General features: G+C 53.4%; 1 protein-coding gene across 4 annotated transcripts in view; it reads left to right on the plus strand.

The window, feature by feature from the left end:
- The first annotated feature begins 1,673 nt into the window (after positions 1-1,673).
- Positions 1,674-17,803, plus strand: part of UNC5B (unc-5 netrin receptor B) — an 81,638-nt gene continuing 65,508 nt past the window's right edge. The window contains exon 1 of one of the 4 annotated variants that reach the window (XM_019745973.3): positions 1,674-2,239. In XM_019745973.3, the coding sequence (XP_019601532.3) occupies positions 2,161-2,239 (79 nt within the window). In that variant the 5' untranslated portion in view covers positions 1,674-2,160. The remainder of the gene's footprint in view (positions 2,240-17,803) is intronic. The other 3 variants (XM_019745971.3, XM_019745974.3, XM_019745972.3) reach the window with 3 other exon arrangements.

Here is a 17,803-nt window from a genome sequence, read left to right on the forward strand (position 1 = left end):
TTTCTCAGTTGGCCAAAGTTCTTCCCCAGTGAGCTCCACTGCACTCATATCCACCCTCCTGACCCTGGGTGCCCAGATGGAGAGGGCTGGGAAGTTGGACTGATTACATAACCCTCCCCCAAATGCTCCAGACCCCAACCCTGTGGGGGAGTCTGGCGGGGAGCAGTGGGGGTACTAGGAAGTCCTGCCTTTATTGCTCCTTTGGAGAAACAGCTGGGGCAAACCCTTGTTGCTTCTCTGCCCCCATGAAGTCCCCTTTCAACCTACAGGTCTGGCCCCTAGTCCTTTCTTCTCCAATCTAGGACGCACCCCTGGGAACTCTTGGCCCTATTCCAGCTCACTCCCTACTGGCTCCTGGACCTGGCTGGGCCTCACCCCTTCCTGAAGCAGCCTGCTGTATCTGTATTTAAGGAGTGATTCTAGATCCCCGCTCCAGAAAAAAACCCAAGTAGTGTACAGATCAGGGCCATACGGAAGAGGCATTTCTGCTAGCTGCCAGCCCCTTCTCACCACCCAACCCAGCTCCAGCGGAGGTGTGGGAATGGAGGCTCCCCTGCTCAGAGGGTTTCTTTCCAATCCCATCTCTCCTGCCCCTTTCACTCACTCACTCGAAGTTGTGTGATGTTGGGCAAATAACATCTTTGTGCCTCAGTTCCCTCATCTGTAAAATAGGGATACAAGTGGTACTTACCTCATAGAGTTGTGAGGATTCACTGAGGTGATGCACATAAAGTGCTTAACCTTGTGCCGGGTACAGAGACCGTCTCTGCCAGTTGAGCCACCCTGTCTGACGTCTCTGGGTTTCAATCTCAAGACACCCATCCCCAAACTCCACCTGGCCCCACATGCCCACCCTTGGGTGGTCAGGACTCTCCCCCAGGAATCAGACTGGCTGGGAGGGTAGATCTTGGAAAGAGAGATCACTGACATTTGTGCTGCAGTTTCCATATATGTTTTTTCCATTCATTTCTACATCCCCTTATGAAACAGCTATTATCATTAGTTTCCATTTTACAGACAATAACCGAAGGGAACATCAAAACGATTAATTTGTTCGCAGTCGCACAGTAGGTAAGGGGTAGAGCCCAAATGCACACTGAGCCAAAGATGGCTGCCCCACTGTCACTCGGGGTCTGGGTTGCTAACATTCTAGGAACTGAATGCTGCCAGAGATTCAGAGGGATCTGGTAAACAGTTCTGCCCAAGGTCATACAGACAAGTAGGGCCAACCAGGATAATCCAAATCTGTGCTCAGGTTCACACAGCTGCAAGCCCCAGTTTAACCAGGGCTTGAATAGTAGAGATTTTCTCATTTAGGGAGCCTTTTTGGTAAGACTGCCACTTGTGGAAGGCATAGAGCTTAATACACGCCACGGAACTAAAAGTGCGAGTCCCGAGTTCAATCACAAAAGAAAACTGCAATAGCAGAGCCAAAGGAAAGCGCAAAGATACATTTCCTTAGTTTTTGGAAGAGAAAATTGAGCAGACTCCTCTTCCAGCTACAATCCAGCGGCCGGGTTTTCCAGCACTCCGGGCCCAGCGCCTCGCGAGGTCCCCTCCAAGGGCCCCAGTACTGCCGAGGCCGCGCCCAGGTGGCCGTCGGTTCCCCACCACAAATCCCCCCGCAGGCTCCGCCCCTGCCTGCCCAGGCTCCGCCCCGAAGCGCGCGGTGCCGCTCTGCTCACCGACACACTAAGGCGAGCCAAGAGCAGTGCTCGGCATTGTGGAAGGCGGCGGGGACCCGCGAGGGCGCGGGAGCCGCGGGCAGCGGCGGAGCGTAGAGAGGAGCGCACTGGGCTCGGACAGCGCGGCGCGAGCCGCTGAGAGCACCGCTGAGCACACTCACCCTCTGTCGCGTAACTTCGGAGCCAGGGCTCGGGAGCCCGGAGAGCGCCCGGAGCCCGGGAGCCTGGGGAGCGCAGAGAGGGGCGCGCCGGAGCCTGGCTCGAGAGCGGGCGCCCGGCACCCATCGCGCTCCGAGCGCCCGGCGGCCCGCTGTGCAGTGTGGCTGCCGCTGCCCCAACGGAGGGCACGGGCTGGCGCGGCCGGGCGCCGGGAAGGACGGCGTGGAGGCGGCGGCGGCGACGGAGACGGCGGCGGCGAGGCTGGGGCCAGGGAGAGAGCCCCGGGGGAGAGGCGCCCGAGCCGGGCCACGGGAGCATGTGGGCCCGGAGCGGAGCGCGGGGTGCGCTGCTGCTGACGCTGCTGCTCTGCTGGGACCCGAGGCTGAGCCTAGCAGGTAAGAAGCGATTGTGCAGGGGGCGGAGGGACAGACCCTTGCTACCAACTCTGGTTCGAAGTTGAGATGGTCTGTTGCCGCGTCGGTGCGCGCAGGGGAAGCGGCAAGGGCGCCCAAGTTAGAAGGTAGATTTCCCTGCCCCACCAAAGTGGGCGATGGCCCAGTCACCTCGCGGAGGGCGCAGGCCAGAGAGTTCAAAGTAAGCCAGAAGCCTCCAGGTTGCACTTGGAAGGAAGAGATCGCTTCTTTTCCTTGGAACGGGTGTGGAAGTCGGGGTCTGCGCCTCCCGGAGGACACGCTTCCAGGGGACCCCGGGCTCTCCGCACGCCAGGCGGCTGCGCCTCAGAAAAACTATCACTGCACCCGCCAGGTGTGCGCTCGCTTGCGGTTGGTGGGCAACTTCCTAGTCCGGGTCCCGGCTAGCCCAGGCGAGAGAGAGGGAGAGAGAGCTGCGGAGCACGGGGAGCACAGGTCGGCTCCGCCAGCCGAGGAGGCCGGTTTGAAGGGCTTTGGCTATTGAGAGGGGTAGGGCTGAATCCTGCACGTACAGCTTTTCCTGAGATCGTGGGACCCACAGGTCTGGAAGGATATTTTTTTCTGGGTGTTGGTGTTGTGTGTGGGGAGGGGAGGGACGTAATAATCCTGCCGAGTTTCCTTTTAAACGGGTCACTGACATTCTCCCTGTCCGGGGAGCAGACAAGGTGCGTCCTTCTCGGTACAGCTTCTCTGCCGTAAAATATATCCCCATATCCCCTTCTCTCCCGCCATGGGTTTGTACACGTCTCGCTCGTCTGTAGCTGGGCCCGGCGTCGCTGACTCGGCTGCGTCTTCAGCTGGCGGAAGCCGGGAACCAACCTCTCTCTGGTTCCTGAACCCAAGGAGGTGGGCTGGCCGCGGGGCGCCTCGGCTCCCAGGGAGGGGTGGGGGTTGGGGGGCATCCTGCGCGGAGTCCTGAGTTGAGGCTGAGAATGGGGCAGGAAAACTGGTGCAGAAAGTGGACGAGATGACGCAGCCCTCCCCGCTCCACCTTCCGCTGCGATGTTGAGATCTAATAGACAAAGATTCCTCACTCTGGAATTAATGATTCCCACGGCCCAGGAGTGAGTTTTAGCACATCCTTCCACTTTTTTTTTTTTCCAGCCTGTGTTGTAAAGTTACCACACAATCATTTGATCCAAGTTAATTATGATTTGGGCAGACTCTGGTATTTAAAGCAGTGTTTTGAAGTTGGAAGGTAATGATGGGGGTTGGGGGGCAGGCTGCTGAATGACCAGCCTTGTTATAAAGAGTGCAGTTGGATGTGGGAGGTGCTGGGCTGGGGTGTTGGTTTCTGGTTTGAGGGTGTTTGAGGGGAGGTGATTGAAGGGTAGGGTGAAGTGTCTGTAAATGGCACATGGGCAGGGTTGGGTCTTGGGAAGCTGTTTTTGTAGCAGCGGGACAATGGGAACAGGAATAAATACTGAGGTTACTGGGGGCGGGGGACTCAGGGAAGCAAGAGAAAGACAAGACTTGTTGCCCTCCAGTTCTCTGAAGCTCAGCTGGGGAGACTGGGGGTGGCCTGCCTTTCCTGCTTAACAAAGCATCCAGCCCCCATCTTCCCCAGAAGAAACCCCAGGCCCAGGGCTTTGATGGATTTGGGCACGAAGAGTGCCCAGCCAGAAATGGCCTCTAATACCGGGCTTTGATTTCTCACTAGTGAGCAGAACTGGTGTTGGAATTGTGCTCATTACTTAGCCCAGCAGGAGCTGCCTGCCCACCAGCCTGGAGAGGGGCCAACTGGTGGGCTTGGCCTGCAGCTTTCCCTTTGCCCAGAATGTGTGGCCCTTAGAAACCTGCCTTCAGGAGGGAAAACGCACCCCTTCCTCCTCTGCAACCCTAATGCCACAGGCACAGAGCATCTTTCAAAATGTCCCTTGGGTCTTTCTTCCCAGTGGATCCCACATGAGTCCCATTTCACTGAGGAGGAAAACCAAGTCCAGAGTGTTGGCTTTCCTCCAGTCTTGCTTGCCTTCATTTGCCAACAGATCAACAGACGTGTGTGCAGGGCTCCTATCCAATAGCCAGGTTGATTCAGGCCACATTGGACTCGTCCTCGTTGCACCATCGACCTCTCACCATAAGTCTAAGATCAAGCTGAGGCAGATAAGGCTGTCCCCACAAAGCGGGGCTCTTTCTTGGTGGTGTCCAACCTCCTCTCAGGTGGCAGGCGCCTCTCTCCTTGCCCCCACCCCCATCCCCAGTGAATATGAGAATGTTTTTTAAAGCATGAAGTTTGATGATGGAGAAATCAAACCTGGAACCATAAAACCCCAGACCCTTAGAAGGAGATACCAGCAAATGACCTACAGAAGAGGCCACTTCAAAAGCCACGTTGGCCCTGGGAGTCTCCTCCCACCCCACCCCTCAGCCTCTCCTGGAGCTTTTAATGAGCCTTTCCTTAGCCTCTGACTGGAATTGTAGAGAAGGAACTGAGGTGTCATGACAACACCTCTTTTTAAAGTGCAATTAAAATTGGAGTTTTCCTAGTGTCTCTGCTGTGTGTGTGTGTGTGTGTGTGTGTGTGTGTGTGTGTGTGTGTGTGTTGGTCTTTGGCTCCGTTTACACCACAGCAAACACCCATCTCACCTAAACAAATGGAAAATCAAGAGTGTGTTAATGGGTTTCTCATTAAAGTGAAAGTACCACTGCAGGGAGGGAGGAATTTCGAATATAATCTCCACCCTCCTCTCCCCACCCCCAAACTGGGAATTCTGTAGGATAAAACAATTCCCCGTTTTCCAACCCACTTATTTAACTACTGAAGCTTTGGGACAGGTCCTGACTTGCCCAGAGTTACACTAGGGCTCAGGGATAGAACTGGTATTAGAACTCAGGCCTCACAAACCCCAGTCTAGTTCTTCTGGCTCCTTCATTCCACCTGGGCTGCAGACCGGCCTTCAGGGGCCTGGGCTTGAGATTCTGAAATCCAGGCACCAGCTAAGGCAAGCAGCTAAAGAGAAGGTTGGTTTGGCAGCTGTGTTAGGCGTACCTGTAGCAGGATGGGGGGAAGAGGGGAGTTGGGAGCGTGGACCCAGGAGAAGTGGAACAGGGCAAGGCCAAAGGTCACAGGTGAAGCCCTAAATCCAGGCAAGTGCCCAATAGTAGCTCCACCCCTGGTCCCCCAAACCTATCTTCTCAGCAACTGGTCCAACCTGCTCCAGGTGAGATAAATCACAGCCCTTGGGCCCATCTACCTCCCCATCCCCCTTGGTTGTTGAGTTTCTCCTGGACTGATGGCACTGTGACCTTCCTCCCAGCTGTCAGGCATTAAAACGAGGTCTGCCACCACCACCCCCACCCCCACTCTCCACTGACCCCTTCCATTCCAAGTGCCTAAAGAGCAAGTTTGGTGATTCTGAGTGGCCTGTCCTGGAACCTCCTCCAGGACCTGCTGGCTAAATATAATGGTCTTGAACCTCAGTGCTGGGGTCAGGGTGGCAAGGAGACACCTGGGAGCCCACCATGGCCTGAGGGAAAGGGAAGAGAGGCGGAGGCATAGGTTGGGATTTGGAACTTGCCTGTTGGGGCTGAGGCTGGGGAGTGAAGAGAAACCGCTTGCTGCCTAAACAGGATGGCCCCAGGGTGGGGGTGGGGGGGGCGCGGGAGCCAGCCGTGGAAAGCTGGTGCTGGCCCTTCTCCTGGCCTCCACCTCCCCCTCACCAGTTTCCTAAACAGCTTCCACAAAGGGAGTCATTAAAGCTGTGAAGGCAAAATGAAACCAAACTAGAGCACTCTGTGCTTTTCTGTTTGGGGTTTTTGTTTTGTTTTGTTTTTAAGGAAAATTTCAACTACCATAATTACAATAATACAAGAAAAGGCAGTTTCTGGAGGCTGGAGGGAATCCGTGCACTCCATCGTTTTGATTTGCTTGTGAAATTGGGACTGGGGCACTACCTCCTGCCCCCTTGGGACCTGCATTCAGCCAGGTGCCCCTGGGAGCCTCGGGAATTTCTCCTTGACTGGCACATTTTGGGGGCCCTGAGCCCTGGTCAGATGAGCCCGTCTGGGCTTTTGGGGAGAAGGCTGGTATCCCAGAGCTGGCCTGGCTGGCTCCTTGCTGGCGGTTGGGCTGTGCACTGGATTTGAATTCGGGCCCAGCAATGCCCCAGTCACTGAGCCCCAGCAGGGCAGACAAGCTCCAGCGAAGTCAAGCCCCAGGTCCCTGCGGCGCCCCTTTCTCTCAGATCCTCTGCTTCAGGGATGCTAATGGCAGGGAAAACATTTGCTGAAGTGCAGGCATAAATAAATCAGCAGCCTTCCCACTCTCTCCACCCCTCTACCCCTTTTGTTTCCTCTTCCTTCTCGCCAAAAGCACGGAGTTGCTGGCAACTCCCAGATTTGCCCTTGCCCACCACCTGGCCTGGTTAGCAGCTCTACAGCGCCTGGGGTTCATTCACTGCGGCTACCCTGCCGGCTCCTGCTTCCCTTCCTCCTTTGCACCCCTCATCCTTCTCCCCCTTTCCTGGCCCTGCTAACTCTGTCTACTGGAGCCCTGGGAACTTTTATGCCACCAAAGGAGTGCTCACAGTGAGCCCCCCTTCTTCTCACCTCCCAGAACAGGCTGCCCCAGCAGCTCACAACTTCTCTGTTGCTGCGTTGCTGCGCAGCTCATTTCTCCAAGAAGGTGGGCTGTGGGTGTGAGTGTGTATTAAGGAGGATGTGTGTGGAGGGTGGGGATGTGTATTAAGGAGGTGGGAGTGTGCAGTTGGAGGTGAGGGTAGGTGTGATGTGTTGGGGTGTTCGGGTGTGCAGAGGTGATGTGTGCGGGAGGAACGGATGTGTGTGTTGAAAAGGTTGTGCCTTTTGTATTCAGGTGTGTGGCTGTGTGTGTATGTTTGAGCGTGTGGGGAGGTGCAGTGTGTACACAGGTATGGCTGTGGTGTGTTTGTATCAATAGAAATAGGTATGTGTGGTGTGGAGACGGTGAGTCACGGGGAGCTCCACCCATTGTTTTCTGTGATTGGGGATACCTCTTCCAGGCCATTTGCCCTCCGGCACTAAGGAGACCTCATTTTGCCCTGTGCTGTGGGCTGTGAAAAGGATTTGGTCCCCATGTCAGGTTCTAGCGTTGGAAGGGCAGAGGCCAGCTTTCCCTGTTGGGGGCAGATAGGACAGGCCTGCCTGAGGCCATAGATAGGCCCTGAAGCCAGCCCAGGAGCTTGGGGACGGCCCCCTTGGGGACGGGGGTCTGAGTCCGGGAGTCTGCTGCAGTCGACTTCCAGCTCACCCAGAGCAGTGGCAGGGCCTCGTGCGTTAGCCCTCCAGAGCACAGGGAGATCTCTAGAATTTGCTGGAGAAGAGGCAGGCAGAGCTGAGTGAGTGGCATCCTTAATGGAGACCAACCGAGGCAGGCACGGCTGGGCTGGGACGCTCGGTGGAAGCTATGAAAGGGGACACAGACATGCACACGGGCCGTGGACTCCACTGTCCTTCCCACCTCCTTGGTCACAAAGGGCTCTCCTGTTCTCCCACTTCTGCCTATAAGAAGGGCTGCCATCCGGAACTAGGGTAAGATGTGCCATTGTGGAGCTGAGAGACCTATAGGAAACCACAGCTCCCCCAATGTGCAGATTGCGTTACAGCTTATAAACCCCTCTTATAAGTGGTACCACTTGGTCCTTGTTAGAACCCCACCAGGAAGGTAGGTGCTGCATCACTTAGGACCGGGGGCCTGGGTCAGAGCAGGCTTTTGGCAAGTGCCGAAAAGTGTGGCTGCCGTGTGGCTTTCGGCAAGTGTCTTTCTCTTTGTGGGTCCTGGTTGGCCTCCCTGTCTGTGAATTTGGGGTGGGGGAAAGACGAAAGGGTGATCCTCAAGGGCTGTGGGGTTTTCTGTCTGATTCCATCTGAAGAGGCCCCGGCAGCCAACAAGAGACAGAGGTAGCCAAGGCCCAGAGTGCTTGTGTTTACGGAGCCCCCTCCAGAAAGTCAATATATTGAGTGGAATGCCCTTGTGAGCATTATGCGGCCCTGGGTGTCTCTCTCTTTCTAAAGCCATAAATCACACTCGGGGACCTCAGTCCCTTTTTCCTGCTCCGTAAGCATCTCTTGCCTCGGAGGCCAAGAGCCCCAGGCACCAAATAGAGCCCAGGAGGCAGAGAAGGACCCCACCACAGAGGCAACCTAGCCACGTGACAGAAGAGGCCTGGCTCCCCCTCCCCATGCCACCCTCACCAAGGCTTACGGGGCAGACTGCCCAAACCTGGCCTCACCATTCAGGATGGCTGATCTTCGGGGTGGGGAATGAACAGTCCTGTCCTTGCATGGGTATTGGAACACTAGCCCAGCCCTCCAATGCGGTGCAGAAGCACATTCATTCAGTCTGAGTAAGCGCTGGGCTCTGGGCTCAGGCCTGACCCTTGGATTGATGGGCTTTATGTTGCCTCTTGAAGCATAAGACATATGCCAGGTCTGTGAGGCTGGGAGGGCAAGAGATGTGTATGATGGTGCCACAGAGGGGAGCCCATCCAAGGACTAGCCAAGATGTGTGTGTGTGCTGGGAGGGATTTGCCATGGTGTGTAGAGGGCAGGCTCTGCAATCAGACTACTGGGTTCAAATCTTGACTGTGCCACCGTCTAGCTGTGTGTTCTAGAGCACATTGCCTACCCTCTCTGAACTTTAGTTATTTTATTTGTAAAACGGGAGTAGTAATAACACCAGTCTTATCAGATTGTTGTGTGGATGAATGAGATCATGCATACAAGTGATTTGCGTGTTCTAAGTGCTCGGTAACTTTTATTGTCATCATCATCATCATTATTGGAGGCAGATACTGGGTGACATGACAGGAAATGCTTAAGCTGTTGAGAGAAGGCTCCTGTGGGTGGCTGGTCACGGAAGGCTTCCTGGAGGAGGGAAGGGTGATATTTGGCCTTTTAAGGATGAGCAAGTTTGGGTAAACAAAGAGGGCCTTCATGGTAGGGGCTGTGTATGTGAAGGTATGGGATAGAAATGTCTGCACATCACCCGGGAAACAAATTCCAAATTCAGCCACTGACTCATATCTGATCATCTGGTAAAATAAGACTTCTGCGGCCACGGGTCCTTTATCGGTACAGTGGAAAGAGTCAAGGCTTTGGAATGAAAGGATTTGACTTTTACTGAGTGTCTGGGCAGGAAGCTCAACCTCTCTGAACCGTAGTGTCTCCATCTATTAGGTGGGCGTGACCCCACTCCCTTCCCCAGACAGTGGTGTGATATGAGGTGGCACATGTCGTCCTGGCACAGAGTAGGTCCATTGATTTCCATGGGCTTCCCTCATTCCTGCCTCTCCCCTACCCCTATCTGGCTGACCCCTGGGTGGGGCTGGGGCCTGCTTCTCTCTCTCTCTACACCTCTGGGTGGCAGAGCAAGGGGACAGAATCCCAGGTGGCAGCTTCTAGGTTGAGTGGAGAGCCAGAGAGAAGGGCAGGCAGAGGAAGGCTGCCTTTGCTGGTCCCTTATGCTCACCTGGGCCTGGTGGATACCAGGAGGCATCCCCAAGGTCTGGTAGGAATGTCTTCTGCCGAGATCACACAGGAGCCTGCCACCCCCAGAGGCCCCAAGGGTGTCTGGAGGCATTACTGGCCAGGAGACAGAGCTGAAGGAAAGCAGCTGTGTAATGTGATCAGAGGCGCCCGCCTGCCCAGCCTGGGGCCTGAGCACCCATGGAGGAAGTAGAGCTTACAAGAAGTTGAGTCAGAAATTCAGGAAAGTTGCTTGTGGCCTCCTCCCCCATCCCACCTTTGCTCATTCTCTGACACAGCAGGGCAGAGTCAGACTCAGAGACAGAGCGAGCAGTGATGGGGTGGGTTGGGGGGATGTCCTGTGGGGCAGCCTCTCACTCTTCTTTGTCCTTGTCACCATGCCAGGGCCCTGGGGATGGATGGGAAGGCAGGGTCCATGGGTGGAAGCAGGATGGGGTTGAAACATCTGGGTGATGGGAGAGCCGCTGTGACACTAGGTGACTAGGGATGCTGGGTCTGACTCGTCTGATTTTGCATCTCAGTCGCTGGCACACAGAAGGTGCTGGATAAACACTGTAGAATGGATGAATGAGGAGCTCACGGTGAGACCTTACTCACCCAAGAGGTTGCTGTGATTCAGTCACTACTGCATTGGACTTGCTACTGCGGATGAGTAACCAAAAAATTAGAAGATTCGCACTGCTTTGCTTACAGCCTCCCTTTCTCTTTGCCTTCCTCTCTCTCTTCATTCTCTCCTGCTTTCTTACTTTCTTGAGCATTTACTATGTAGCAGGCATGATGGGAGTCAGAGCCAAGCCTTTAGCGGTCAGCCCCTAGGTAGGAAAGCATCTATGCACTAAATCCAGTGGCGCACAAAGAATTAATCCAGTCAAGGGCCCTTGGCCCCTTGGTGTGGAGAAAGCCGATGGGGTGGGGTGGTGAACTCTGTCCTTATCTGCAAGGTGGCCTTCACAAGGCACGGCTGGTCCAGGCCCTTGTAACATGCTGGTTTCCTGCTTGTAGTCCCAGGCCCACTGCTCGCTCCCTTCCACCTTGCCACCTCGTGGCTCAAGAGAATGCCTGTTGCATGGCCACAGGCCTCGAGGTCTGGGAGCAGGTGTAGGCTGAGAGAATATGTTTGAAGGCCCACAGGCAGCGTCTGGCCACCAACCTCAGCCCCCCAGAGCAACTGCCACCCGCCTCTTGGGAGGAGCTGGGTGTGGTGCAGAGGAGCAGTTTTGGCTTCAGGATCTGGTTGAGCCAGGCTTTCCTTGGCACTGTGTCCAGTGCTAACATTTAGGAGCATCCCTGGGAGATGAAATTCCCTAGGCCCTTCGCCAAGGCAGCAGTCGGCCTGGCCCAGCTGCCAGCCTCACAGCTGGGCACCTAAAGGTTTTTGCCAGGAGCCCCTACCACAGGTGATCTGAGATTCCTGCTTGGCAGCCAAGACAGCTGGGGCTGCTGGGCATAGTGACGCCTGCGGCACCTCTGATCGGGCCCCTTTTCCTGCTGGCACATCCCCCTTCAGTGCACACACACACACACACACACACACACACACACACACACACTAGCAAAAAGAGCCTTAAATTGAGGTGTGGGGAACATGGGTTCTAATTCTCGCCGTGCAGCTAATCTGCTGTATGGCCCTGAGTTAGTCCCTTTCCCTCTCTGGGCTTCAGGATCCTCTTCTGTCCAAATGAAGAGAGTCCACCCTGGAAGCAGACAACTGACAGAAGCCCTGGCTCTGACACTGAATGCAATTCCCTGAGCCTGCATCGCCTCGCTGTGAAATAGGGGCCCTGATTGGTTGGTTGATGGGGAGCTCGAGCCAATGGGGCATCAGACAAGGTGAAGCATGGTCAGTAAAGGTCAGTCTCCTTTTCTTTCTACCTGGGAGGAAGTCAAGCAACAAATGACATTCTGTCTTTCCAATACTCCCCTTGAGATGGGGAATATTCCCAACATAAGGTTCAGACGGCCCAGAGTGACGCGGTGATCCGTCTGGGGGTTACGGTGAGGGGGCGAAGCCTGCATTGTCATATGCATTTGGAAAGAGCCCTGCACTAGGAGTATGTGTGCCAGGCAAACCCCTCACTCTCTTTGAGCCTCAGTTTACCCATCAGCAAAAGGAATAAAAGAAGTGAATGCGAGACAGGGCTCAGGGAGAAAACACTCAGAGAGGTGCTTTGGAAACTGTCCTTTCAACCCCAGGCACCACTGATCTAAGGTGGAAAGAAAGGAGGTCGGCAGAGCAGGGTCTGTTGCTCCAGGGACTGTGCAGAACTCCTGAGAGCTGTTTGCTGTGCGGCAGGGAGGGGAGGGCCCATGTTTCCATATCCCTGGCTGGAACCTCCTGCTGGTGGGTGGGCCCAGGCACCTCCCCATGGCCTGGCTGGCCATGGCTGTTGAGCTAGATGACAAGAGTTTGGGTCGCTTCCCATCCCTCTCCATGCTACTCACCCCAGAACAGAGGAGGCTGGGGTGCCACGTCAGGGAAGGTTAGTGTCGGTGCTGGGTTTGATGTGTCCAAGCCAGCACACCATCTGCCATGCCCACCAGAAGTTACATAATCCCTCGGCCGGCTGCCCGTTCTTAGAAAACGGGGCAGGCGGGACCAGCAGGGAGTGGAGGGTTAGGCTTTTCTTCTCTGCACTTTGTTTCCTCCAGCCCACCATCTCCCTGGCCAGTCTTCATTCTCCAAGTTGCTCCCACACCGAGTGGAACCTGAGACGTAAAGGGCAAGACAGAGTGAGGCTGAGGTTGGGAGGGAACTTGGTGGGCCTGGAGGACCCCTTGCTGCCTTGCTTTGCAGACCCCGGGGGCACCCTGCAGACTGCTTGCTGACAGCATTCACCAGCCCCTCACCATTCCCCCGCTGAGCTCAGTGGGGTGGATTCAAGAGGGCAGCTCAAGATTTGAGGAAGTAAGGGGACACCCCCCCCAGTTCCTACAGAGATGTTCCCCATCCAACATCTTGTCCAATAATACGCATTTTTAATATATCTAAATAACAGCCAAATAACGCTGCCCCATAGTACTGAGACCCAAGATCTAAACCTACCTCTATTATTTGCGAGCTGTGTGATGTTGGCCAGGCTACGTCACCCTTGTTAGTTGCGGTTCCTCACCTTTCAAATGGGAATAATAAAACCTGCTTCACCGAGCTGTCTTGATGATTGAGTCCGATAACGCATGTAGACGGAGAAAGTGTTCAACAAATGGTAGCTGTCATCATTGCTATCCAATTCCATTGTTTTAAAGAAAATAAAACATATTACAGAATTGTACACCTGAAATCTATGTCACTTGACTAACAATTGTTCACCCCAATAAACTTTAAAGAAAAGAAAAAAAAGAAAATGATACATCATGACCAAATCTGTTTTATTCTAGGAATGCAAGGGTGTTTCAAAATTCGTCTATTAATATTAACCCATTAAAATTAATTTGTGAATATTAATAGCATGCTATATTAATGTCATAGATGATGTTGACGAATCTACATAAACAAAACCATATTACCTCTGTAAATGCTGAAAAAGCCTTGGACAAAATTCAATACCCATTCATGGTATAAACACTCAAGAAAATAGGAATTACGCGATACTTTTTGGTTGGATAAAATAGATATACCCTAGACCTAAAGCCAGTATCTTATTTAATGGGAAAACTAGAGACATTTCCATTAAGATCAGTGATAAAGCACGGAGACCCACCATGTCCTTTCCCATTCAACACTGTGCTGGAAGTGTTAGCCAACATGATTGATCGAGAGAACTCAATTAGAGGCATGAGTGTGGGTGAAGAAGGAGTAAAGCTCTCCCTAGCAGATATTAAAGCATAGTAACACCTCTGTAATTAAAACAGTGAGAAACTGGTGCACGAACGGGCAAATAGATTGGTCAGAGACGAGAGAAAGTCTAGAATCAGACCCAACTACAGAGGAAATGTAGCGTATGACAAAGATGGTATTCGGATGACTGAGATAAAGACAGACTTTTTAATAAATGGTGTTGGGACAACTCGGTAACCATTTGGAAAAAGATAAACTTGGGTTCATATTTCACAGCATACAGAGAAATAAACTCCAGTGGACTAGAGATCCAAAAGTAAACAGTGACACTAATAAGTACTAAATGAAAACTTGGGTGAATTTCTCTTTAGTGTTGGGGTAGGGAAAGCTTTATAACCATGATTCAAAGTCCAGAGGCATTAAAATAAGAAAAATTGATCATTTTTATTCCACAAAAACTTTTTAAAATCCTTTTTTGATTATAAAGCACCCTAAAGAAAGTCAAAGGACAAAATATTTGACAAACTGGGAGAAAATGTTGATAACATATCACAAAGAACTAATATCCCTAGTACATAAAGCACTCTAAAACACTGAGGGACAAAGGACCAACAACTTGATAAAAAAGCAGAAAAAAGACATGAACAGACAATTCATCAAATAGGATATAACAATGACCCTCAAACGTGAGAAAATGTTAAAACTCAGTCATAATTAGAAAGCTGCTAATTAAAACAACTCTGAGGTGCCACTTCCCTCTTACAAGACTGGAGAAAATTAAAAATCATGACCACACATTCTGTTGAAGAGGCTGTGAGAAATAGGTACTTTCAGACATTGCTCGTGGAAATGCGAATTGGTGCAATCCTATATACGATAAATAATTTGGCAATACTTAACAAAACTGCACGGACACTTTGTTTTTCCACCCAACAATCCTACTTAGAACTCTTCCCGTAAGATACCCCCCTTTATCAGTACAAAAATACATGCGCACATGGTGATTCATTGCAGCGTTGTTTGTGGTTGCAGAATATTGGAGACAACCCTGGTAGGGTAGTTGAAAAAACCATGGTGCAGCCACACACGAGAGTACTAGGCAGCTGTGAAAAAGAACGATGAGGGTCTCCATGAACTGATATGGAGAGATTCCCAGGACATACTGACAAGCAAAAGAAGTAAAGCACAAAATAGTATCTATAGGATGCTCCCTGTCATGTAAGAAAGAAATGGGTGGAAGGCCAGGCCCAACCCAGAGCTCTCCTTGTCGTTTCATGGCCTCTTGAATACATTCTGATTCCTCATCAGATGCCGCTCCGCACTCTGCTTAAAGATGCAAGCAGTGAGCCCCATGTGGGGGCCACAGTCCCTGTGCTTCCCCGAGGTAAAATGGGGGGGCCAGGGCCCGTAAGTGCCATCCTTGCCCTGGCTTGAGTTGGCACTCCTGGCTCCATGTGGTCCTGGGACTCCATTTCTTCTACAAATGGGGGATAATGAACCCTACACCACTCGCCTCGAGAGAGGAAGTGGTGTGTAAAGGGCACTGCACGGTGTGGGGTATGATGTTAGTTATTTACCTACAGCATCTGCAGCTTGCGCCTTGCGCCTCAGATAAGCCTTGGATCCTCCTGTTCCAGTCCCTTGCAGCGTGCGTGCGCACACACACACACACACACACACACACACACACAGAGCTGCATTCTATACAAAACTACAGAACTGCAGAAGATGCTAAGGTGGCTGCTTAATTTGCTGTCACCTTGACTTATGAGGGTCCCATTGACACACTCCACCTACATGCCAGGTGTGTAATAGGCGCTCTGAGCCCCTGGCCTTCCGCCAGCTCTGGGCCTGCTCTCATGCCCACGTGGACCAGTTTACACACACTGTCTCATTTAAGCTTTGTAAGGACTCTGGGAGGAAGGTTTTAGAGGACCAAAATGGGCTCCGGGGAGTAAAGTGACACCCCCCCCCCCAGTCATCTCACAACTTCTATGTCAAAGCCTGTTCTAGGTGTAACCCTCGCCTCCCGACTCCAGATTCTGTGTTCCTCCCAGGAGCCAACTCTGTGTCCACTCCCCGGGCTGAGTCTCGGTCTCACCCACTCTGTCCCTCCCTGGATGTCCGTCCTGGTGAATGCCAGCTGCTCAGTGACAACTTGTGAGAGACTACATGGTGGGGAAACAGAAGAACTTGGAGCTGCTTTGCAAAACAGTCCTCCCCCGATGTGATTCTGGTCTCAGCAAAGGGGGTGATTGATGGACAGAACTGGGCTTTTCCCACAGGCCTGTCACAGCCAGTGTGTCAGCCCCTTTCTCCCTGACCTGTGCCATTTAAGCACTGGTCGCGGGGACGTATGTTCTAGGGGCACATGGGGAGGATCGTTAGCAGCTCCAGGGCCACCTCCAAGCCTTGCAGGGGCTTGTTTGTACGCCTCAGACCCCCGCAGGCCGGAGTGGCCTGGGGGGAGGGGCTGAGCTGGACCTCAGCCTCATAGTGGGAGGGGGCCCTGGGCGGGCAGCGGAGGGCATAATTGCCCGAAGGTCATGCAGCAAGCCCTGCGAACTCTGCTTACCAGTCAATAAGTCATTTATTATGCCCCTGACATCGTCCTCCTGTGTCCGCGGCCCCCTGGGTCCTGTACAACGTGCAGAGGGAAGGGCAGTGTCAGCTGAGGGGCTGACCTCTCCAGGTAGAGGGGCTGCTGAAAGCCTGAAACAAGCCGTCCTCCCCGCTTCCCCATCATGGCCCACTGGACCAGAGTGCTCCCCGGAGCCCCGGGGGCCCTGATCACTGCTGAGAATTGCTGGCTAAACAGAAGTTCCCAGGTGCTTGGGCAGCTCCGTCTCACTGCCCTGGGCTTCCTTTCCAAGGTCCTTCTAGGGAATTGTAGTGTCGATGGGGGAGGGAGTGCAGCCCTCAGAGCTTCTTAGGAACCACAGCCTGGCAGACCCTGTGAAGGGGCACATCAGGGCCCCATGTCCCCTTCTCTTGCATGAGAGCTGGTCATGAAAATCAGCCCCATGCCCCTGCTAGCCACCCACGCGGTGGCCAGCCAGCCACCCGGTGTCAGGATGGGGACAGTAGCCCCCTTGTCTGGAGCACCTCATGCCAAAAGCACCTTCATGTGCATGTGAAGCTGAGCTTCTCAACCCCGTGAGGTCATCGGGCAGAATGTTTTCACTCCCCTTTTACAGATGGGGAAACTGAGGTCGGGGCGGTGACCTGCCTAGGTTATCTCTGGACTTGCTTTGTGGCTGCCTGGTTTTCTCCCTTTGTCCACTCTTGCATGGCTGAGAATGATTAAGAAAAGACGTATTCTAGACTATTCTAGATTGTTCTTGTAGGGCATCCCATCTTGCCTCCAGGTTTTACTTCCAGAGAACTCAGCAGGTGATTGGGAGTTGTCAGGGCTTTAGCTGTGATTGGTCAGAGAGGGTAGGTGCCCACCTGTTCAGGGAACTGGAACTGTCCTCCACTCTGTGGCCAGGGGGGGAAGCTCCTGAGCCCAGAACACAACCCCCAGCCTCTGGGTATCCTGGCTGCACCACATTCAAAGGTGGAAAGGACTGAGCAAGAGCAGGCCAGAGGCCACTTTCAGCGGTCTGTCTACAGAGTGACCTGGTGTCCTAGCTTGCCGGTCCTGGTCAGGAATGTTCCAGAGACAGCTAGCCACCTTCTCTCTGCCCACTCTGCCCTCCCTGCCACAGCAGGCCTCTGATCCTGGGCCACCAACCCCCTCCCTGGAAAGTCATACTCTTCCTTTGATGCTCACCATGGGTGGACAGCTGGGACCAGCCTTGCCATAGGGACATTCCAGATCCCACTAAATTCCAAATTCCACTGCCTTATCTGGCACCATTCTGTCTGACCTTTGATGGGCTTCCCTGTTGTGGAGGAAGGACTTCCCCACCCTCACAGAGATCATTACCTACGCACCAAGCTCTCTGGATGTGTCATGGGCTTACACCATGGCTGGAACACACAGGTTGTTTATACAAAGAGCAAAAAATAGCAGGGAATTTGGGGGAGCACGAGGGGTGGACAATGGCCTGACCAGAGCAAGCTAGCTCCACAGCGGAGTCGTTGTCCCATTTAACCCTCTCCGAGCCGAGGCGCTCCACCAAAATAAATCACTGCCTCTCCCTGGGCCTCAGTGTCCCCATCTGTTCACCAAGGCAGTTGAACTACTGACCTCTAAGGCCCCTCACAGCTTTCAGCTGTACATTTTCTGACATCCCCTCAGCCCAACAGCCTGTAGAATTTCATGAGGGCCGAAGAAGGCA

Source organism: Rhinolophus sinicus, chromosome 15 (assembly GCF_057876585.1).
Source record: "Rhinolophus sinicus isolate RSI-liver-muscle chromosome 15, RSI-T2T, whole genome shotgun sequence".
Taxonomy (NCBI): Eukaryota; Metazoa; Chordata; class Mammalia; order Chiroptera; family Rhinolophidae; genus Rhinolophus; species Rhinolophus sinicus.